At 43.8% G+C, this 21623-nt stretch overlaps 1 protein-coding gene across 2 annotated transcripts in view; it reads right to left on the bottom strand.

Annotated features, from left to right (window-relative positions):
• Positions 1-16267: 16267 nt before the first annotated feature.
• The window catches only part of TPD52L1 (TPD52 like 1), a 183603-nt gene continuing 178247 nt past the window's right edge, over positions 16268-21623 (bottom strand). For both annotated transcript variants that reach the window (XM_044291503.1, XM_044291502.1), the window contains one exon: positions 16268-17310. In XM_044291503.1, the coding sequence (XP_044147438.1) occupies positions 17182-17310 (129 nt within the window). In that variant the 3' untranslated portion in view covers positions 16268-17181. The remainder of the gene's footprint in view (positions 17311-21623) is intronic.

The following is a 21623-nucleotide window of genomic DNA, read 5'->3' on the forward strand; positions in this document are numbered from 1 at the left end:
CATTCTCGGGTAATGTATAACTTTATTATGTGTAGTACTGATTGAATTAATTGGCTTGATATTTAGTAACTCCCCGCTTTTAGTGCGGATGTATAATGTTAAAAGTGCTACATCAATATTATCACTATTCAGTAAAAATGCATATTACTGAAAAAAAGATCTAATATTGATATCGGAGAAACTCTGATTGGAATATTCACTTTCCGTAGTCAATATCAGTCCTGATAATTTAAAGGTTGTGTTGCAATATTATCCGATATCCGGGATTGGTCATAGATTGAGCAAAGCAACGGTTCGTATCTACCCTAATCATTATTGAGTTTACTGTGTATAATCAACATAGTATATCTCATAATTGTGATCAGGATGTTTGTATTACATTTTATGTTTGAGAGGTAATATGGAATATGTTGGTATTCGTGTTAGAGCCATCTAGTGGCGAATTTAGGGCACTGTATATCACTGCATGTTATTGCATATTATTAACCTCCTCAGGACCGCCGTACGCAGGATTGCGTCCTGCCGGCGGCCCTGCTCTTCTGGGTGGACGCATATACGCGCCCTCCCGCGAGAGCCGAGATTTCCTGTGAACGCGCGCACACAGGCGCGTGCGCTCACAGGAACGGAAGGTAAGCGAGTGGATCTCCAGCCTGCCAGCGGCGATCGCTCGCTGGCAGGCTGGAGATCTGATTTTTTTAACCCCTAACAGGTATATTAGACGCTGTTTTGATAACAGCGTCTAATATACCTGCTACCTGGTCCTCTGGTGGTCCCTTTTGTTAGGATCGACCACCAGAGGACACAGGTAGGTCAGTAAAGTCGCACCAAACACTACACTACACTACACCCCCCCCGTCACTTATTAACCCTTTATGAACCCCTGATCACCCATGATCACCCCATATAAACTCCCTGATCACCCCCCCTGTCATTGATCACCCCCCCTGTCAGGCTCCGTTCAGACGTCCGTATGATTTTTACGGATCCACGGATACATGGATCGGATCCGCAAAACACATGCGGACGTCTGAATGGAGCCTTACAGGGGGGTGATCAATGACAGGCGGGTGATCACGCATATACACTCCCTGATCACCCCCTGTCATTGATCACCCCCCTGTCATTGATCACCCCCCTGTAAGGCTCCATTTAGACGTCCGCATGTGTTTTGCGGATCCGATCCATGTATCCATGGATCCATAAAAATCATATGGACGTCTGAATGGAGCCTTACAGGGGGGTGATCAATGACAGGGGGGTGATCACCCATATACACTCCCTGATCACCCCCTGTCATTGATCACCCCCCTGTAAGGCTCCATTCAGACGTCCGCATGATTTTTACGGATCCATAGATACATGGATCGGATCCGCAAAACACATGCGGACGTCTGAATGGAGCCTTACAGGGGGGTGATCAATGACAGGCGGGTGATCACCCATATACACTCCCTGATCACCCCCCTGTCATTGATCACCCGCCTGTCATTGATCACCCCCCTGTAAGGCTCCATTCAGACGTCCGCATGTGTTTTGCGGATCCGATCCATGGATCCGTAAAAATCATACGGACGTCTGAATGGAGCCTTACAGGGGGGTGATCAGTGACAGGGGGGTGATCACCCTGATCACCCCCTGTCATTGATCACCCCCCTGTAAGGCTCCATTCAGAGGTCCGCATGTGTTTTGCGGATCCGATCCATGGATCCGTAAAAATCATACGGACGTCTGAATGGAGCCTTACCAGGGTAAGGTGTCATTTTACATATACCCATGCTGGGTGAGAAAAATATCTTGGTCAAATGCCAACTTTGTATAAAAAAATGGGAAAAGTTATCTTTTGCCAAGATATTTCTCTCACCCAGCATGGAAAAATATATTGGTCAAATGCCAACTTTGTATAAAAAAATTGGAAAAGTTGTCTTTTGCCAAGATATTTCTCTCACCCAGCATGGGTATATGTAAAATGACACCCCAAAACACATTCCCCAACTTCTCCTGAGTACGGCGATACCAGATGTGTCACACTTTTTTGCAGCCAAGGTGGGCAAAGGGGCACATATTCCAAAGTGCACCTTTCGGATTTCACCGGTCATTTTTTACACATTTTGATTGCAAAGTTCTTCTCACACATTTGGGCCCCTAAATTGCCAGGGCAGTATAACTACCCCACAAGTGACCCCATTTTGGAAAGAAGACACCCCAAGGTATTCCGTGAGGGGCATGGCGAGTTCCTAGAATTTTTTATTTTTTGTCGCAAGTTAGTGGAATATGAGACTTTGTAAGAAAAAATAAAATAAAAAATCATCATCATTTTCCGCTAACTTGTGACAAAAAATAAAAAGTTCTATGAACTCACTATGCCCATCAGCGAATACCTTAGGGTGTCTACTTTCCGAAATGGGGTCATTTGTGGGGGTTTTCTACTGTTTGGGCATTGTAGAACCTCAGGAATCATGACAGGTGCTCAGAAAGTCAGAGCTGCTTCAAAAAGCGGAAATTCACATTTTTGTACCATAGTTTGTAAACGCTATAACTTTTATCCAAAGCATATTTTTTTTTTGCCCAAACATTTTTTTTTAATCAAAGACATGTAAAACTATAAATTTAGCGAAAAATTTATATATGGATGTCGTTTTTTTTGCAAAATTTTACAGCTGAAAGTGAAAAATGCCATTTTTTTGCAAAAAAATCGTTACATTTCAATTAATAACAAAAAAAGTAAAAATGTCAGCAGCAATAAAATACCACCCAATGAAAGCTCTATTAGTGAGAAGAAAAGGAGGTAAAATTCATTTGGGTGGTAAGTTGCATGACCGAGCGATAAACGGTGAAAGTAGTGTAGTGCAGAAGTGTAAAAAGTGCTCTGGTCATGAAGGGGGTTTCAGCTAGCGGGGCTGAAGTGGTTAAAGGGCTTCTGTCACCCCACTAAAGTGTTTTTTTTTTTTTGGGCTAGTGAAATTAGTTATATTGCGATATATGACAATATAATTGTGTTACTTACTTTGATCCAGCAGTTTCTGCAAAAAACAAAGTTTTATAATATGTAAATTCGGTCTCTACCAGCAAGTAGGGCGGCTACTTGCTGGTAGCTGCTGCAGAAATCCGCCCCCTCGTCGTGTTGATTGACAGGGCCAGCCGGGATCTCCTCCTCCGGCCAGCCCTGTAGGCATTTCAAAAATCGCGCGCCTGTGTTGATTCGGCGCAGGCACTCTGAGATGAGGAGGCTCGTCTCCTCAGCACTCCCTCAGTGCGCCTGCGCCGATGACGTCTTCTATTTCGGTGATGTCATCGGCGCAGGCGCACTGAGGGAGTTCTGAGGAGACGAGCCTCCTCATCTCAGAGCGCCTGCGCTGAATCAACACAGGCGCGCGATTTTTGAAATGCCGACAGGACTGGCCGGAGGAGGAGATCCCGGCTGGCCCTGTCAATCAACACGACGAGGGGGCGGATTTCTGCAGCAGCTACCAGCAAGTAGCCGCCCTACTTGCTGGTAGAGACCGAATTTACATATTATAAAACTTCGTTTTTTGCAGAAACTGCTGGATCAAAGTAAGTAACACAATTATATTGTCATATATCGCAATATAACTAATTTCACTAACCCAAAAAAAACAAACACTTTAGTGGGGTGACAGAAGCCCTTTAAGTTTTATATTGATTAAGCTTTGATTGCATTTTGAGTTATTGTATAATAAATCATTAATATTTTTACATAGACGCTTGCACCATGTTTGACTGATTGCACAATATAATTAAATTAATGACAAACTCTTTTAGAGGTGTTTTATATGTACACCTCTAGGATCAATTCCCCTTGAAATTTTTATTTTGATCCTTTCTTTTATATAAAGCATTTGCTTTATATCTCTGATACTCTGTAAAGGGATGACACCTTCAGATTTATACTTTTTTACCAAAACTGACAAGAATTGAACATGTTCTCTCTTTTTTTTGCAGTAGTGTAGAACGGACATGCGGATGCTGACAGCACACGATGTGCTGTCCACATTTTTTGCAGCCACATTGAAATGAATTGGTCAACGTTTCGACATACAATCCGCAAAAAATGCGGAGTGGATGTGGATCAGAAATACAGTTGTGTAAATAGGACCTAAAGAGCATCTGTCAGCAGATTTGTACCTATGAAATTGGCTGACCTGTTACATGTGCACTTGGCAGCTGAAGGCATCTGTGTTGGTCCCATGGCCATATGTGCCGGCATTGCCTAGAAAAAGGAAGTTTTTATATATGCAAATGAGTCTCTAGGAGTAACAAGGCCATTGCCGTTACACCTAGAGGCCCAACTCTCTCTGCGACTGCTGCGCCCTCTCTATACTTTGATTGATAGGGCCAGGTGTGATCACTTTTACACTGCCTGGCCCTGTCAAACAAAGTGCAGAGGGCGCAGGAGAAGCAGAGAGAACAGAGCTTCATTGCTCTTAGAGGCTCATTTACATATATTAAAACTTTCTCAACAATGCCGGCACATATAAACATGCAACCAACACAGATGCCTTCAGCTGCCAAGTGCACATGTAACAGGTCAACCAGTTTCATAGGGTATCTGTCAGCAGATTTATACCTTTCTCATGCAAACAACTTTATTTTTCATCTGTGTGCTATCTGCATTTTTTGCAGATCACACACTGACCCATTCATTTCTGTGGGGCCTGGCACACTTGTGAATCCGTGTGACCACTCAACAAATCATAGAACATATCTATTCCTGACTGCATTGCGGACAAGAATAGTCTTTTCTATTGATGGGAGTGAGAAAAATGCACTTGGAAGGCAGATCCGTTATCTTCGGAGTGAAATCTGGACACGGCTGTGTGCATGAAGCCTTAATGTCATGCTGCAAGAGACGCTTTATCATAGTAATAACCCAACATAAACAAATTCAAACATGACACATGATGAATCCAGGAGATCTTTAATAAGAATATTAATTTTGTATACATAAAACTATTGATCTAGTAATTTGCTTGTCTTTTTTTTTTCATTTTTTATAAAATGCTTTTTGTTTCCACACCGACACAACATAAGCATACCAAATGTCACGTGGTCAACCAAGCAAGAACAACTCGGGTCAGTTTCAAGTAACTTGTATACAAACACAGTATAGAAAGATCAGTTACACAAATTTCCATGTATATGCACCGAATTAAAAATACTAACCTATTGAAGTTTTTAAGAACTTTACATTATTTTGTCATCTTTATGCTTTTTGGCACATAAATATCCTGTTAAGGGTCAGGTGAAGAAAATACAAATGTGAATATTTTTTGTGTTTTAAAATTATGCAAATAGAATGGAATAAAATGTATTTTTTTTTGGCAAGTTAGAGACGCTTATTCCTTGAAAAGGAAATTTGCGGATAAATTCAGTACTGTACAACTTTTTGACAATATGAAAATGTAAACTTGCTGGCATCTCATTTTCATTTTACGTTTTGTAGTATAGAATGGAATGCATATTTCTAGATTTCTAAACTACTTGCTAAACATGTTATATGGGTAGTATTGAGTACGATGGTGTCCATGTTTCCATATTGCTTTCATTAGGATTGTTAGGGTCTATTCACACTGGCACATTGTGCACAAAGACGGCTGAATTTTTTACTGCTAGTTGACACAGTTTTGGTAAAGGGTAAAGTGCACGGATTTGCAGCATTTTTTTTTTTTTTAACTATGTCTGCAGTCTGATGCTTACTAGACACATAGCCCACTTACGGAGAGTACAGAACTCAGTCTAGAGGCAGATACATAACATCAGGCCCAGTGGGAGGTTTTGGAGCATACACAGGGAGAACACAGTCTTGAATCTTACTCCAGTACTCAGAGAATAAACATTTAGAAGATGGAAGATGATTGCAGACAGTCTCAGATAAAATAGTTTATTCGCATCACATTTATTTATTTTCTGGAATACTCCTTTAAATCTCTGTATTTCTTACCAAAATTGACCAGGGTTCTCATTACTAACCACAATTAAAGGGGTTGGCCACTTTCTGGCTACTTGTGACCAATGTGTATGTAAGATGATTTTATATGACACTTACTAATTACAGCCTTTGTTGACTTTCTGTGTCGCTTCCTATATTTCATAAATCATGTATCCTTACTGGGCAAATCTTCTGTGCTGTCAACACAGGAGACCTGTCCATAAGATGGCCGCTGAAGGAGGGTCATGTGACCAGATAGAAATAGCCTTCTCCTCTCAAATACACCACACCTGCCATCTACACTTGCAATGTTGAGAGTGTAGTGCAGGTGCAGTGTAATTTAATGGATGACACTGGGTGATTTGTCTGGTCACATGACCCTTCATGAGCAGCCATCTTATGGACAGGAGCTCTGTGTGGACAGCACAAAATACTTGGCCAACAGGTGAGAATACCTTATGAAATATAAAAAATGGTGCAGAATATCAACAAAGACTATATCATTAAATGTCATTTAGTCATCTTACAAAGACACTGATGAACAGTATCCAGAAAGTGGCCAACCCCTTTAACTGAAAGCCAGTCATATGATATTTGTGAGGGTCACATGACAGCTCACATGACTGACCCCATGTTTAGTCTTGTCCAGCTCTCCTATAGTTCATTTACATGACTAAATGGGCCGTACCATTTTTTTTTCCTTTGAGAGTCTACTGTATGGATATAATTAGAGCTGAGCGAATTGAAGTTGACGAAGTGAAATTCGATCCGAATTTCAGGAAAAACTTGATTTGCACCGAATCCGAATTTCCTGATGCTTTGTGGTAACGAATCACAGTTTTTTTTCCTAAAATGGCTGCTGCACATGTTAGGACATGGAGTAAAGAACTATGGGAACGAGGGATCACCCACAATGCCATGCATGCAACCAATTAGCAGCCAGCCAGCCCTGTGATGTCACAGCCCTATAAATAGCCTCAGCCATCTTGGATTCAGCCATTTTCCAGTGTACTTAGTGCAGGGAGAGACATCAACAAGCGCTAGGGAACGTGCTAGGAAAGACTTGAAAACTTTTATTTTGCTGAATAGAAGTTCAGGGAAAGATCATTAGAAGCGTAGGGAAAGGATAGGGAGGGATTATTTCACAGTAATGAAGCAGAACAGGGTTCAGCAAGGGAGTGTACAGCCTGGGTAATAGGAAAAATCCTATTACACCTTGCTGCACTGACTGGGGATCCAAATTGCCATTATACTGCTGCTTTCAGGATTGCAACAGATGATACCTCTGTAATTTCAGCAAACCTTTCTTGTTACTGGGGTGCAAGTGCTGTGTGACACAGCCATTAGCAGGGTATATTACTAGGAAATATTTATACGTCTTATTAGATGTTGTGCGGTGCAGATGTATGTTCTAACGCCTTTTTTGGCGTGCATAAGTGGGAAAAAAGGGCTTATTGGGGTTTATAAGTGGAAAAAAATAAGGGCTTATTTGACATTCAGTGGTGCAGTCATATGTTCTAAAGCCTTTTTTGGGGTATATTAGTGGGAAAAAAAGTATTATTTGCGTTGAGGTGCAGTTATATGTTATAGAGCCTTTTTGGGGTGTATTAGTGGAAAAACAGGGCTTATTAGCCGTTGTTTGGTGAACTGAGAAGATAACAGTCTTTTTTGGGGTGTATTAGTGGAAAAAAATAAGGACTTATTTGCCGTTCAGCGGTGCAGTTATATTTTCTAAAGCCATTCTTGGGGTGTATTAGTGGGGAAAAAAAGTGCTTATTAGCCGTTGTGTGGTGAAGTGGGAAAATAACAGTATTTTTTGGGGTGTATTAGTGGATAAAAAAAAGTATTTGGCGTTTAGCGGTGCGGTTATATGTTCTAAAGCCTTTTTTGGGGTGTATTAGTGGAAAAAAGGGGGATTATTAGCCGTTGTGTGGTGAAGTGAGAAAATTACTGTCTTTTTTGGGGTTTATTAGTGGAAAACAAAAAGTATTATTTGCCGTTCAGCGGTGCAGTTATATGTTCTAAAGCCTTTTTTGGGCGTGTATTAGTGGAAAAAAATAAGGGCTTATTTGCCGTTCAGAGGTGCAGTTATATGTTCTAAAGCCTTTTTTGGGGTGTATTTAGTGGAAGAAAAAGGGCATATTAGCCATTCAGCAGTTGAGATATATGTTCTAAAGCCTTTTTTGGGGTGTATTAGTGGGGGGAAAAAGGGCTTATTTGCCGTTCAGCTGTGCAGTTATATGTTCTAAAGCCTTTTTTGGAGTGTATTAGTGGGAAAAAAAGGGGCTTATTAGCTGTTGTGTGGTGAAGTGAGAAAATGACAGCCTTTTTTGGGGTATATTCATTTCCTTTGTATTTATTTATTTGATCTAACAGTATATCAGACAGAGAAGTGACAGGCCCTGCACAGGGGAATGGCAAAGGCCTAAATGTTTCTGGCGCAGGCACAGCTCGTAGCAGAGTAAGGGGTAAGGGGGCAAGGGGGCGTGGCAGCAGGGGTCACTTCGAGAGGCCTAAGCTCCCGGTGTCATCTAGCAGTCGTGTCTTGACCAGCAACCCAGCGGTTCTTGAATGGTTGACTTGGTCATCCACTTTGTCCCAAGTGACATCAGACACCCCCAGCCGTGTTGGTGGGTTCGTCAGAAACAACCCTTAGTTGGCATGGCCCGAGAGCAGGCCCTGTGCCCTCACTTGTCCTCAACCTGCCTCTGTCCTTTTCTGTTCCCTCAGCCAGAGAAGTATTATATGCTGTGGGCTCAGCTCCACTATACAGCGAGAACAAGCTACTAGAGGACAGTCAGCAGCTACTGCCCAGCCAAGATCTGGAGTAGACATCCGCTGCTTCCTCTGGTAGGCGGCAAGTAGTGATAAGGAGAGTGGTGTGGGAGTTGGTGTTGTGACCGGTCAGGCTCCTGGCTCAGAGACCGTTGAGAAGGACATCAGTGACATGCAGACAGTACTCAATGATGATGTAGCCGATTGCAATTAGGAGCCAGGTGACGAAGGGACTTCATCATCATCATCGGCAGAAGAGAGTGGCAGCTTGCACGTGAGGCAGCGGCGGAGCCAGCAAGTCAGTAGCGTGGCCGGGAGTCAGCAACGTGGCAGCGGTGGGAGGTCGGGAGCCAAACGTGCCCGGGGTAGACCACCGCTTCGCAGGGGCCTACCTGCCCGGAAAGTAGTGGTGCAGGGGTTCACGGAGGCAGCGCTGGTAGCTGTCAGTCAGTGCAGAGTGTTTGGGGGTAAAATCACCTACTTGACGGTGTGGCACTTTCTTTGTTAAGCCGCCGGAGGAGCTGAACATGGCCATTTGCCGAATCTGTGGGCAGAAGGTGAAGCGTGGCCAGGGTGCCAATGTTGGCACCATGGCCCTGCGTCAACATATGCAGCGTCACCATAAAGTGGCCTGGGAGAACCGTGGCTCCAATGTGGTGGTCCAGCCTGCTGCAGCAACTGCTGCATCAGACAATGGCATGCACCCGATTTCAGGCAGTCAAGGCACCACCACCTCAACCAAAGGGAGCTGTCTGTCCTTCCCATCATCTACCGGTCCTGATGCTTCTGCTCCTTGCCCTCCTGCTCATCATTAGTCATTCCGTCAGCAATCGATCACCGAAGCAATTTCCAAGAGACAACAGTATGCGTGCACTCATCCAACGGTGCAGAAGCTGAACATGCTCCTGGCCAAGTTGCTGGTGCTGCAGTCCCTCCCTTTCTAAGTGGTTGACTATGCACCTTTCAAAGAACTGATGGCTTGTGCTGAGCCGAGGTGGAGAGTACCAAGCCCTGCACAAATATGTAGAACAGAAGGTGGGCCAGTGCTTGAGCCTGTCGTTGTCTGCTAAAGTGCATGGCAGCATGTAACTATGGTCAAGGACAATATATGTCCTTTATGGCCCACTGGGTAAATGTGGTTCCTACAAAGCCAAACCATCAACTTGGCCAGGTGACGCCGCTTCTGCCACCACGTTCTCACGCGACTTACTGCGTTCTCACGTTCTCCTGCGACAATGTCTGCCTCTACCTCCTCATCCTCCACTGTGTCCTCAGCCTCCACTGCAGGGACAATTCACAGTGCCCCACCAGCATTCCACATGTGCAAGGCACGGCGGTGTCACGCTGTTCTGCACCAAGTTTGCCTGGGCGAACTGAGTCACACAGGGGAGGAACTGCTCCGCGTCCATCATCAAGAAATTGAATCCTGGCTTTCTCCACGACAACTCAAAATAGGAACCATGATGACTGACAACGGGAAGAACATGGTGTCGTCGCTGCGTCAAGGAGGGATGAGCCATGCGTCCTGCATGGCACACGTCTTCAATCTGGTTGTCAAGTCTTTCCTGAAGTCTTCCACCCATCTGCAAGACATCCTAAAAATGGCCAGGAAACCTTGCATGCACTTCAGCCACTCGTACACCGCAAAGCACACCCTCCTTGAGTTGCAGCGGCAGAACGGCATCCCCCAACATAGGCTGATATACGACGTTTCCACCCGTTGGAATTCCACCCTCCATATGTTGGACCGACTATACAAACAGAGAAAGGCCAGAAACGATTTCTCGATGATCCAAGCGGACAGGAGTACTCCCCTGTGTAACTTTACTGTCAGCCAGTGGCAGCTCATGCATGACACTTGCCGTTTGCTCAGGTCCTTTAAGGATGCCATGTTATTTGTCAGTCACCAGGACTATGGGATGAACACTGCTTCATATCCTGGAACAGATGCTGGTAAATCTGTCTGGTCAGGGGACTGGAGACGTAGCGCCTATATCTCACAGCTACATGAGCCCTGTGGGGGCTGAACTGGAGGAGGAGGACAAGCAATGTGTAGCGAAATTGGTGTTTTCTTTACACAGGGACAGAAGATAAGGAGGAGGAGCAGCCAGAGGAGCAAGAGGGAGATGAGGCAGATGACCCAGGCACACTGTGGCAGTATGCAGTGGAGATGGAGGCAGGGAGTCCCTCTGAGTCACTTGCACAAATAGCTGCTGCATGCTCACTTGCTTGGGTAGTGACAGCCAAATTATTACCATTCGACAGAGGGATTACTTCTGGCTCTCCACCTTGTTGGACCCTCACTACTGTTCCAAAAAGGGGGCCTTTTTTTACACCCGCTGAGAGGGAGTACAAACTGAACTACTATAGACATCCTCTGTAGTCAGTTGGCCACTGCCTATCTGCACTATCATCCATCCTCTCGCAGGTCTGACCGGGGGGGAGGGGGAGGGAGGGGGGGGGGGAATCTGCTGTCTCATTCCACTGCTGTGGCGGTGGGAGGGGGGGTGGAGAAGAACCTAAACCGGCAGGTGGTGGCATACTTGGACAGTACCCTGCCACCCCACATTGAAGATCAGTTGGACTACTGGGCAGCCAAACTGGCTGAGTTTGCCCTGGAAAAGCTGTTCTGCCCAGCCAGTAGTGTGGCAACAGAGCGGGTGTTTAGTGCGGCGGGGCCATAGTTACCCCAAGGAGAACTCACCTGTCCAAAATGTGGAGAGATTAACCTTTGTCAAGATGAATCAGCCATGGATCAGCCAGGATTTCCCCCCACCAATACCTGATGCATCAGATTAGATCATCCATGCTGCCTCACCCAAACCTTGAAAAAAGAGACCCGTTTCTTCTGGCTGCCTGCCTCAGCTAGTATTCTGATGCTGCCACCCTCCTGATGCACACATCTGATGCCAAGTGCTCCTTCTTACACCCACCATCATTAGCAGGTACTGTTATTGCCACCCACGTCCCCACTCTGTCACCGGGTCACTTTGTGGTCTCCTCATGCTGCTGCAAACTCACAACTTTGTCTCTGGGCCACTCTGATCTCCACATGCTGCTGATGCCACCTCCACACTCTGTCATTGTGCCACTCTGTGGCCTCCTCATGCTGCTGCTGCCGCTACCTTTACACTATGTCACCTTGCCAGTCTGTGGCCTCATGCTGCTGCTGCTGCCACCTCCACACTGTGTTATTGTTCCACTCTGTGGCCTCCTCATGCTGCTGCCATTTCTACACTATGTCACCTTACCAGTCTGTGGTCTCCTCATGCTGCTGCCAAATAACAACTCTCTCTCTCTCTGGGCCAGTCTGTGGTCCCCTCGTGCTGCTGCTGCCACCTCCACACTATGTCACCTTGCCAGTCTGTGGTCTCCTCATGCTCCTACCAACTCACAACTCTGTCTCTGGGCCAGTCTGTTGTCTCCTCATGCTGCTGCCACCTTCACACTATGCCACCTTGCCACTCTGTGGTCTCATCCTGCTGCTAACTCAACACTATGTCACTGGGCCACTCTGTGGCCTCCTCACGCTGCTGCTAACTCAACACTATGTCACCTTGCCAGTCTGTGGCCTCCTCATGCTGCTGCTGCTGCAACCTCCACACTATGTCACCTTGCCAGTCTATGGCCTCCTTATTTTTGAAGGCCATAATAATTGTAATTTTTTTTCTCTCTGTCTTTTTTTTCCTTCCGTTTTTTGCGACCGTAAAAAACGGAAGACATACGGAAGTCATTTGTCTGCAAAATGCGGACACACAGTTCCGTTATTTGTGGCCCGCAAATCGGAAAGGGTCGTGTGAATGTACCCTAAGGCTCCATTCACACGTCCGCAATTATCCTTCCGCATCTGTTCCACTTAAATGGGGGAGTAATTGCTGTCCGCATCAGCACTTCCGTGATGCGGTTCAGCAAAAAAAATGAAGCATGTCCTACTTTTAGTCGCAAATTGCGGTCCGCGGCCCCATTGTACTCAATGGGTCCGCAAAAAAGCGGATGATATGCGGAAAGACACCAAATGTCTTCCGCATATCTTCCGTATTATGGTATGGTACCCTAGCAGCATATATTCCTCCTTCCTTTTTTATTTCTGCGGAAACACAGAAACACGGAACGGATGTGGATGCACTTTTGTAAAAAAACTGAAGGTTTTTATGGAAACACGGATCCGAAAAAAAAAAAAAAAAAAAGGACTGTAAGGATAATTGCGGAGGTGTGAATGGACCCTAAGGCTGAGTTGACACTTGAGTTATTTAGTCAGTTTTGGCCCCGTAACTGCCCAAATAAGTGAATTGTGCAGCGATTCTAAGAGCGACGCCTGTCATGTGCGTGTCATACTGACTCACAGTATTATTTCACTACCACAGCAGACTCCCTATGCGTGTTACTACAAGGCACCGTGTTCCACACTACTATACAGGTTCTCTGCAGCCAGGAAATAGCAGTTTTTAACGCGATTCGCTGCAAATTAATTAGAATCAAATCTTTTCAGAAAATTCGCTCATCTCTAGGTATAATAATGGTCCTCAAGAAAAAAATTTAATAGGTGTATATTACAAAATTGTTCAACATCTTATTCTCTAAATAAATCAATGTAATCATTAAAACCAGAATACCTCTTTAAGAATCCCACAGTATCCAATGTTTTGCAAATTTTTTGCACACGTGTGCCAACTTCAGGGTAAATGCACAAAGTGCAATTTACACTTGGATTTTCGTGCAGAAAATCCAGCAGCTTTGCATTGAGATGCATTGCAAAAGGTGAGATCTGAGGCAAATCCTTGTAAAAATCTGCAAGTAACACATGCAGGACTTGGTGTGCAGATTTAAGGGGGAACACAGTGAAAACCACACAAAAATGTGCGGAAAATCTGCACTAACTAGCCGTGTTAGAGGGAATCAACTGGCCTTAGGTATACCTATTTCAGACACTGATTGCATATCGCTATTCATGGCAGGCAGGTGTGAGGTGCGCTCTTTATTTACTGCTATGGAACGTCAGAAAATATTTTCGGAACTTCGATAGCAGTAAATACACATGTGATGTGCCCGCCTTCCCGTTCTGGATATAGGAGCGGTTCCCAAAGGTTGATGGCATATCCTACCGATATGCCATCTATGTCTGAGATGAGCAAATCCCATTTAATGAGCAATACTACTTTTAAAGGGAACCTGTCACCGGGATTTTGGGTATAGAGCTGAGGACATGGGTTGCTAGATGGCCGCTAGCACTTTGGCAATACCCAGTCCCCATAGCTCTGTGTGCTTTTATTGTGTCAAAAAACCGATTTGATACATATGCAAATTAACCTGAGATGAGTCCTGTATGTGAGATGAGTCAGGGACAGGACTCATCTCGGGTTAATTTGCATATGTATCAAATCAGTTTTTTGACACAATAAAAGCACACAGAGCTATGGGGACTGGGTATTGCGGATGTGCTAGCGGCCATCTAGCAACCCATGTCCTCAGCTCTATACCCAAAATCCCGGTGACAGGTTCCCTTTAAAGGAGTTGTCTCATCTCGCCGTTAAGACGAGATGAGACACAGTTCCAACCATCAGCTGACCAGGAAATTACAGCGCGAGCCGTTGCTCACTGTTCCAGTAGCACCCGTTGCTGTGTATGAGAGCTACGGAAACTGCGTAGCACAGGAAGCTACCGTATGCTGTTTCTGAGTTAGGAAGATTGCATAGCTTGCTGTGCTATGATGTTTCCGTAGCTCTCATGCACCACAACGAGTGCTACGGGAACAGTGAGCAACGGCTCGCGCTGTTATTTCCTGGCAGGAAGGTGGTCGGTGGTCGTTACCTTAGTAAAGGCAAGATCAGACAAACCCTTTAAAGAAATATTTAGCTGTTGAGTTTGGGAATAAAATCTCTTGACTTGTACGTTCTGACGCAGTGTATAAAATAAAAGTGGACACTTACTATTCACAGTGTGAAAGGTGCCTCTCACAAGGCAATGACACAAATGATTTATATAATCACAAAGAAAACACACAATAGCAGTAAGAAGTGTATCTTTTCCTCTATTCAACCTATTACTAGACTCTATGCCCAGTGCAAAAACTGCAAGATTCAGGATTATTATTAATATATATAGATAGATAGATATAGAGAGAGAGAAAGATGAAAAAGTAAAAAACATGTTTAACATAAAAACTTGATTTAAACAAGTTATTTTCTGATGACACATTCCAGTATGGAAGGCATTGCTGTGTTTTAAAGTGCTACAGGTTGAAGGGTCCTAATTACTCTGGGCTCATATCTAGCTAGGAAGCCTGAAGCAGCGCTATGCAGTTTGATTTTCTCTAGCAGGTACAGAATGTGGCATATCTGGCTGCGACATAAAAGAGAATTTGAACATTTCAGATGATTTTTGGTTTGGTACTGGAACTGATTACACATTATAATGGGAGATGGCCAATGTATATGGCCTAGATTAGGGTTTTCTCATCAGTTTCTAAAAGCTTTCTATTTGTTTTTATTTTTTAAAGCTTAGTCTTAGGCCACATTCACATGACCGTAAGTGTTTTGCAATCTGCAATACACGTTTACTGGATGTGTGCACGCCGCATCACAGTGCAGAACCATTGACTTCAATGGGTCAGTGCTTTGCATATAGTGGCTAAGTATAGGACATGTTCTAATGTTTGCAGAGTGGGCGCATGGAAGCAGAAGCTCACGGAAGCATTTGACTCAGAAATGTGTGATGTCAATATATTAGGTGGGTCCGCAGTTATCTACAGAATCAAAAATAAAAAGCTATCCGACAAATGTGGATACAATGCCGCCGGACTTTTCATTTTGGCTTACTCATCACTCTGGATTGTTCATCACCCTTTGTCAACACAGATTATATTTGATGAAAAGCAAATCAAGCATTCCACATTAGGAGGAATATACTTTGGCAAAAATCAAGCATTAGGTGGTGGCCAAACATACCGTTTTCGCTGTGTTCGGTCTACATACTATATTTTGAGAAAAATTAAAGGATATAAAAATTCACATTTTTTTTATTATTTTTTTTTACAAATAAACACCTTAAAAAGGCATATGTGAATATAGCTTTAAAGGGCATCTGTCAGCAGATTTGTACCTTTGAAACTGGCTGACCTGTTGTATGTGCTCTTGGCAGCTGAAGACATCTGTGTTGGTTCCATGTTCATATGTGCCGGCATTACTGAGAAAAATTCAGTTTTAATATATGTAAATTAGCCTGTAGGAGCAACGGAAGAGTTGCCGTTACACCTAGAGATCTGCTCTCTTTGCTACTGCCGTGACCCCTCTCCACTTTGACTGGCAGGGCCATGAGTGATGGCATTTTCACTGCCTAGCCCTGTCAATCAAAGTGCAGAGGGTGCAGCAGTTTCAGAGAGAGATGAGCCTTTAGGTGTAACAGAAACGCCCCCGTTGCTCCTAGATGCTCATTTGCATATATTAAAACATAATTTTTCTCAGCAATGCGGGCACATAGGAACATGGGAACAACGCAGATGCCTTCAGCTGCCAAGTGCACATGCAACAGGTCAGCCAGTTTCATAGGTACACATCTGGTGACAGATGCCCTTTAATGACTGTAGTCTGATGATGAGATGGTGTGCTACCTCAGACTCTACGTATCGCAGGTTCCTGCATTCTCTTTATCAGAACGGTTTCAGATCAGAATTGGCAAACTAACAGTAAAAGGGTACATTTGGAAGGGGGCAATGACTTCCTGAAAGGGTGGGTTCACACAGGTGTTTTTGACAATTAAGCTGCGTTTTCTTTTGCTGCTGTTTTCTAGGGAAAATAATGCTAGCTTCAGACATTAGTTGGAAGTCTATGGGAAAGATTAAACATAGGACAAACAAGTGTTCTTTTAAGTGTTAAGGCGTGTTTTTTGGGTAAATGGCATTTCAAATTGCAACATGGGCTGAGTGGTGTTTTTTCCCTCATTTTTTTTTTATGCAGCCTAAAAAGAAAAATGTGTAATGTGTGTTGGTATTTATAGCATTTTTGCATGATATTTTTTAAGAATATTTTTTTCCCCATACAGAGGCAGTGACATGACAGGGGGCACATATACTTCCCTATAAAAAAAGAAAATGGTAGGCATGCAAAAATTGTCATTAAGGAACTGTAGGTGGTAACATACTTTATGGGCAAAAACGCCTCAAAAAGCGCTGATCAAATCAGGCGGTTCTTGAGATGTGTTCTTTGGCCCGAAAAAAAGCTATGAACAAAACTGTGTGTGAAGCGACCCCAAGAAAGAGAAAGTACTTTTTTTTTTTTTCCAGCTTCAAAACTGAATAGCAGCTCCAAGATTTGATGTGCTCATTTGGATCAGTACAATGCATACACCATTACCTAAATTGTATTAAAACAAAAACACTTGCTGTCTGACAAACGGTTTCATAACGTTACTCTACATGAGGCGATGCGTTATGACTGAGCAGCTATTACTTTTCAGTAGGTTCATCACTGTAATTCTTCCTCAGCTTCAGGCAGGAGGCTTCCAGCCAACGAGCTCTGGGCACTGGCATGAGCGGTAGAACTCAGAACCTCTTCAAAGCTTCCTTGAGTTTGATTTGTGGATCCTACTTTAGCCTATAATCATGTCAGAAAATAAGAGCGGGGTTATTAAAAAAGGAAGTGACCTCAGTAATTTGTAAATTGGTGCAAAAAATAAATAAATAATTTTCTCATCTCAGGATGGGATCCTGTCCTTGGCTCTATGCATATGATTCACTGAGCCTTATTACATGTGAATAAGCCCTCAGGGTTAGCATACCCCTAGCATCATGACATCAAGTCTATCCTAGGCCAGATTCTAGATGTGTGTCGGACCGGTAATGGGTTCAATTACCTAAATCATAAGGATCTATGATGTTGTGAGTTTAGGTAATTAAACATGTGGTTGGGGCAGGACACATGCCTAGAATCTGGATGTTTTATTCTGGCCTTAAATGTCTATAAAGGATCTGTAACCACTGTGACAGATTTTTTATTGGACCAAGGCATGGTTCACATGTGGGTTCATATTTCAGTTGTTCTGTTCCATTATAGGAACAGAAAAACACAACAAAAGTTGACAGACACCATCACATGACAGACACCATTGACAATAATCCTTTGGGTTTCTACCTTAAATATAATACAAACACCAAGGGGGTCATTTATTAAGACCAGCGTTTTTCTAAACAGGTGTAGAAAATGATGAGACGGGCCTGCCATCCCCTCCTCTTCACTGCCCACGTCACGCCCGCTTTTTTAGACTTGACGTGAGCAGGGAAAAGTCATACATTGCAGCACAACTAACCTCTGCGCCTGAAATTCGCCTAATATAGGTGCTAGCTGAAGGACCCGGCTTTGCTCAGGTATATTTAATCTATTTAATTTAATGTTTGTGTGTGTCAATAAAAGATATCAACACTATACACAGTGACATCTACAGCACCCCGCCTCCAAAACAGTGACCTCCACCCCTAAAAACTGCCCCCCCACAGGGCCCCGTCCCTTAAAATTGGACCTCCACAGCAGCCCACCCCCTCACTTTTACCTTTACAGCAGCCTTCCCCTTTAACAGTGACTTTCACAGCATACCACCCCCTTGACAGTGACCTCCACAGGGGCCTGCCCCCTTAACAGTGGCCTTTACTGGATCAGGGGCGTGTCCTTTTGAACAGCTCCCTCTAAGACAGCAGCACTGTACTGTCTGAGTGTGATCTGCAGGGAGAAAGTTACCCTCCCTCCCACCCCTGCAGCTGACAGAAGTTGATTTTTACCTTTATTTTTTTAATGCCTGTCAGCTGATGAGTGGAGGGGCATGGCCTAACCAGATCGAGGCGTGGCTTAGTGCAACCTAGAAGTTGATTCTTAACTTAATTTTTTCAATCTCAGTCAGCTGAGGAGTGGTAGGGGGCATGGTCTAACCGGATCGGGTGCATGTGCTTTTGAACAGCTCACTCTAAGGGTCCATTCACACGTCCGTAGAATGGGTCCGCATCCGTTCCACAATTATGGGGAACGGGTGCAGACCCATTCATTCTCTATGGGGCCGGAAGAGATGCGGACAGCACACAGTGTACTGTCCGCATTCGCATTTTCGGAGCGCGGACCCGATCCTCCGGTCCACAGCTCCAGAAAAAAATTGAGCATGTCCTATTTTTGTTCACAATTGCGGACAAGAATAGGCATTTCTATGGGGGTGCCAGCCGGGTGTATTGCTGACCCGCAATGCACTACGGACGTCTGAATGGAGCCTAAGACAGCAGCACTGTGCTGTCTGAGTGTAAGCTGCAGGGAGAAAGTCACCCTTCCTCCCACCCCTGCAGCTGAAAGAAGTTGATTTTTACCTTCATTTTTTCAATCCCCGTCGGCTCAGGAGTGGGAGGTGGCGTGGTCTAACCAGATCAGGGGCGTGGCTTAGTGGGGCCTGGGGTTTTAAGTCTTTTGGGGGTGGACACATTGTGGCAGGGGGCGTGTCTTGGCTCCTTCATGCAAGAGTGACGCCCCTCTGGGCACCTTACTGGCTCTTTTGCATACCAAATAAACAGGATTTTTAGAGGATAAAAACATCTATTTCTGGAACAAAGGCACATCTTGAAATAAGGTACTAAGTGCTATTAGGCCATGGCTTTACTTCAATAGCGATTATCCTGGGGACAGATTTCCTTTAAAGCTCTCCTACAGCAGTGAAGATAAATGGCTGGGTTGTTATGGAAACATAAAGTAAAACTGTGTATGTGGAGGCTGGAGGACCTGCGACCTTCTGTTGGCTGATAAGGGTGATGTGACCAAGCTTCTATTGGCTAATGCATTTTTTGGGAATATCTCAGGAACGGTACATCCTAAAGAGCTGAAACCTGGTCTAAAACCTTCCCGGACACCTGATGTACCTGTGTGCCAAATTTCGTGATTGTAAATTCGACGGTACGGATTCCATTAGCAGACATACTGTACATACACACTCAGCTTTATATATTAGATTTCAGTATAATAAACTAGAAAAGCTACAATTTCTGGGGAAATTATGTGAAGTGTTCTTGCCTCCACCAGTAGTCTACAACTGGAGTGGGCAAAGTAACTGGGTGGAGTGGCTTGAATAACTGTTGTGTTGTTTGAGTGGCTGGAGTAACTGTGGAAAGGTTGGACTGGGCAGAGTAACTTTATGGAGTGGGCAGAGTAAATGTTTTGAGTGAGTAAAGATAGTAAACATTACACTAACCAATTGAATCAAAATTTAAAAAGTGCACATGGGAAGCTTGATAGAGCGAGAAATGCATTTCAATCTTTATTTATTTATATAGCACATTTAATTGCAATGTTGTTGCCCAAAGTGCTTCACAGTTACATTAAAACATACATTTATATCAACATTAGCAGCCAATTTGTGTAGTAGGGCTTGAAAATGAGGGAGTGGTGGCAGTTTAGAAATCATGTCCTGATTTTTCAGCTCACACTCTAGCTTTTGTCACTCTGCTGGCTGCTCACACACCTGGGTTCCTATGGCAACTCATTCTACAGCAAGGGCAGAGAAGAGCGGTTAAAAACAAACTGCTCCAACTTGCTCACTTCACTGGCGGTTGCCATCTTCAAACGGTTGTAGTTTAAAAATTCTAAATCCTACAGCGAAGAGTCTTATATTGTGAAAATCACAAGACCCAGACCTACATTTTGATGCATAGTTTGTCTCTGAAATATAAAAAATTAAGGCACAGTCGCAGTTTAAAAATTGCCCTTCAAATTTGAGGTGGCTAGAGTGGAGTTTTAATGAATGTCAATGGGCGGCGTGAGTTGCAAACAAATGGTCATATCGTGAAAACTATCAGGACTATGGCTTAGCTGTGGACATTTTTTGTGGCAGCAGGGATAGATGAACGTTTTGATATAAGATTCGTGTAGGTTGGCTTGAAAATGAGGCAGTGGTGGCAGTGGTGGCAGTTTAGAAATCATGTCCTATAGCTTTTGTCAGCTCCCACTCTAGTTTTGAACTTTATTCCTATGGGACCAATTTCGCTATAATTTGGCTATAATAATAAGAATATATATGTGAGATAACAGTAAGTGGTCTTGCCATGTAAGAACACTTAATGACCCCCCAAGTCTTTTTTTTTTTTTTTTAAGAACAGTCCATCCTGCTTTAGAACTCTACCATGCGAATGTCAATCAGTATATACCAAAGCCAATGCAGGTACAGGGACAAGTTTGAACATTGAATGGGTCAGTTCTAGCCATTCGGACAGTCCAAGTTAGGTTCAAAGCACCTTTCATGTTTATTTTCATTGTAGAACATTGTATCAAATGATTTTTCATATAGAGAGTATGGAGAATCCTAACCTCCTCACCATGTCACAACATTTTGGAAGTCTCAATCCCTTACTTCTGTATATAGGTTGGAGTAGCTAACCAGTTTAAATAGCATATCAGACCTCACAACAACATATTTCATTGTTACATACAGTTGCAAGAAAAAGTATGTGAACCCTTTGGAATGATATGGATTTCTGCACAAATTGGTCATAAAATGTGATCTGATCTTTGTCTAAGTCACAACAATAGACAATCACAGTCTGCTTAAACTAATAACACACAAATAATTAAATGTTACCATGTTTTTATTGAACACACCATGTAAACATTCACAGTGCAGGTGGAAAAAGTATGTGAACCCTTGGATTTAATAACTGGTTGAACCTCCTTTGGCAGCAATAACTTCAATCAAACGTTTCCTGTAGTTGCAGATCAGACGTGCACAACGGTCCGGAGTAATTCTTGACCATTCCTCTTTACAGAACTGTTTCAGTTCAGCAATATTCTTGGGATGTCTGGTGTGAATCGCTTTCTTGAGTTCATGCCACAGCATCTCAATCGGGTTGAGGTCAGGACTCTGACTGGGCCACTCCAGAAGGCGTATTTTC

The sequence above is a fragment of the Bufo gargarizans genome, chromosome 4, assembly GCF_014858855.1.
Source record: "Bufo gargarizans isolate SCDJY-AF-19 chromosome 4, ASM1485885v1, whole genome shotgun sequence".
Taxonomy (NCBI): domain Eukaryota; kingdom Metazoa; phylum Chordata; class Amphibia; order Anura; family Bufonidae; genus Bufo; species Bufo gargarizans.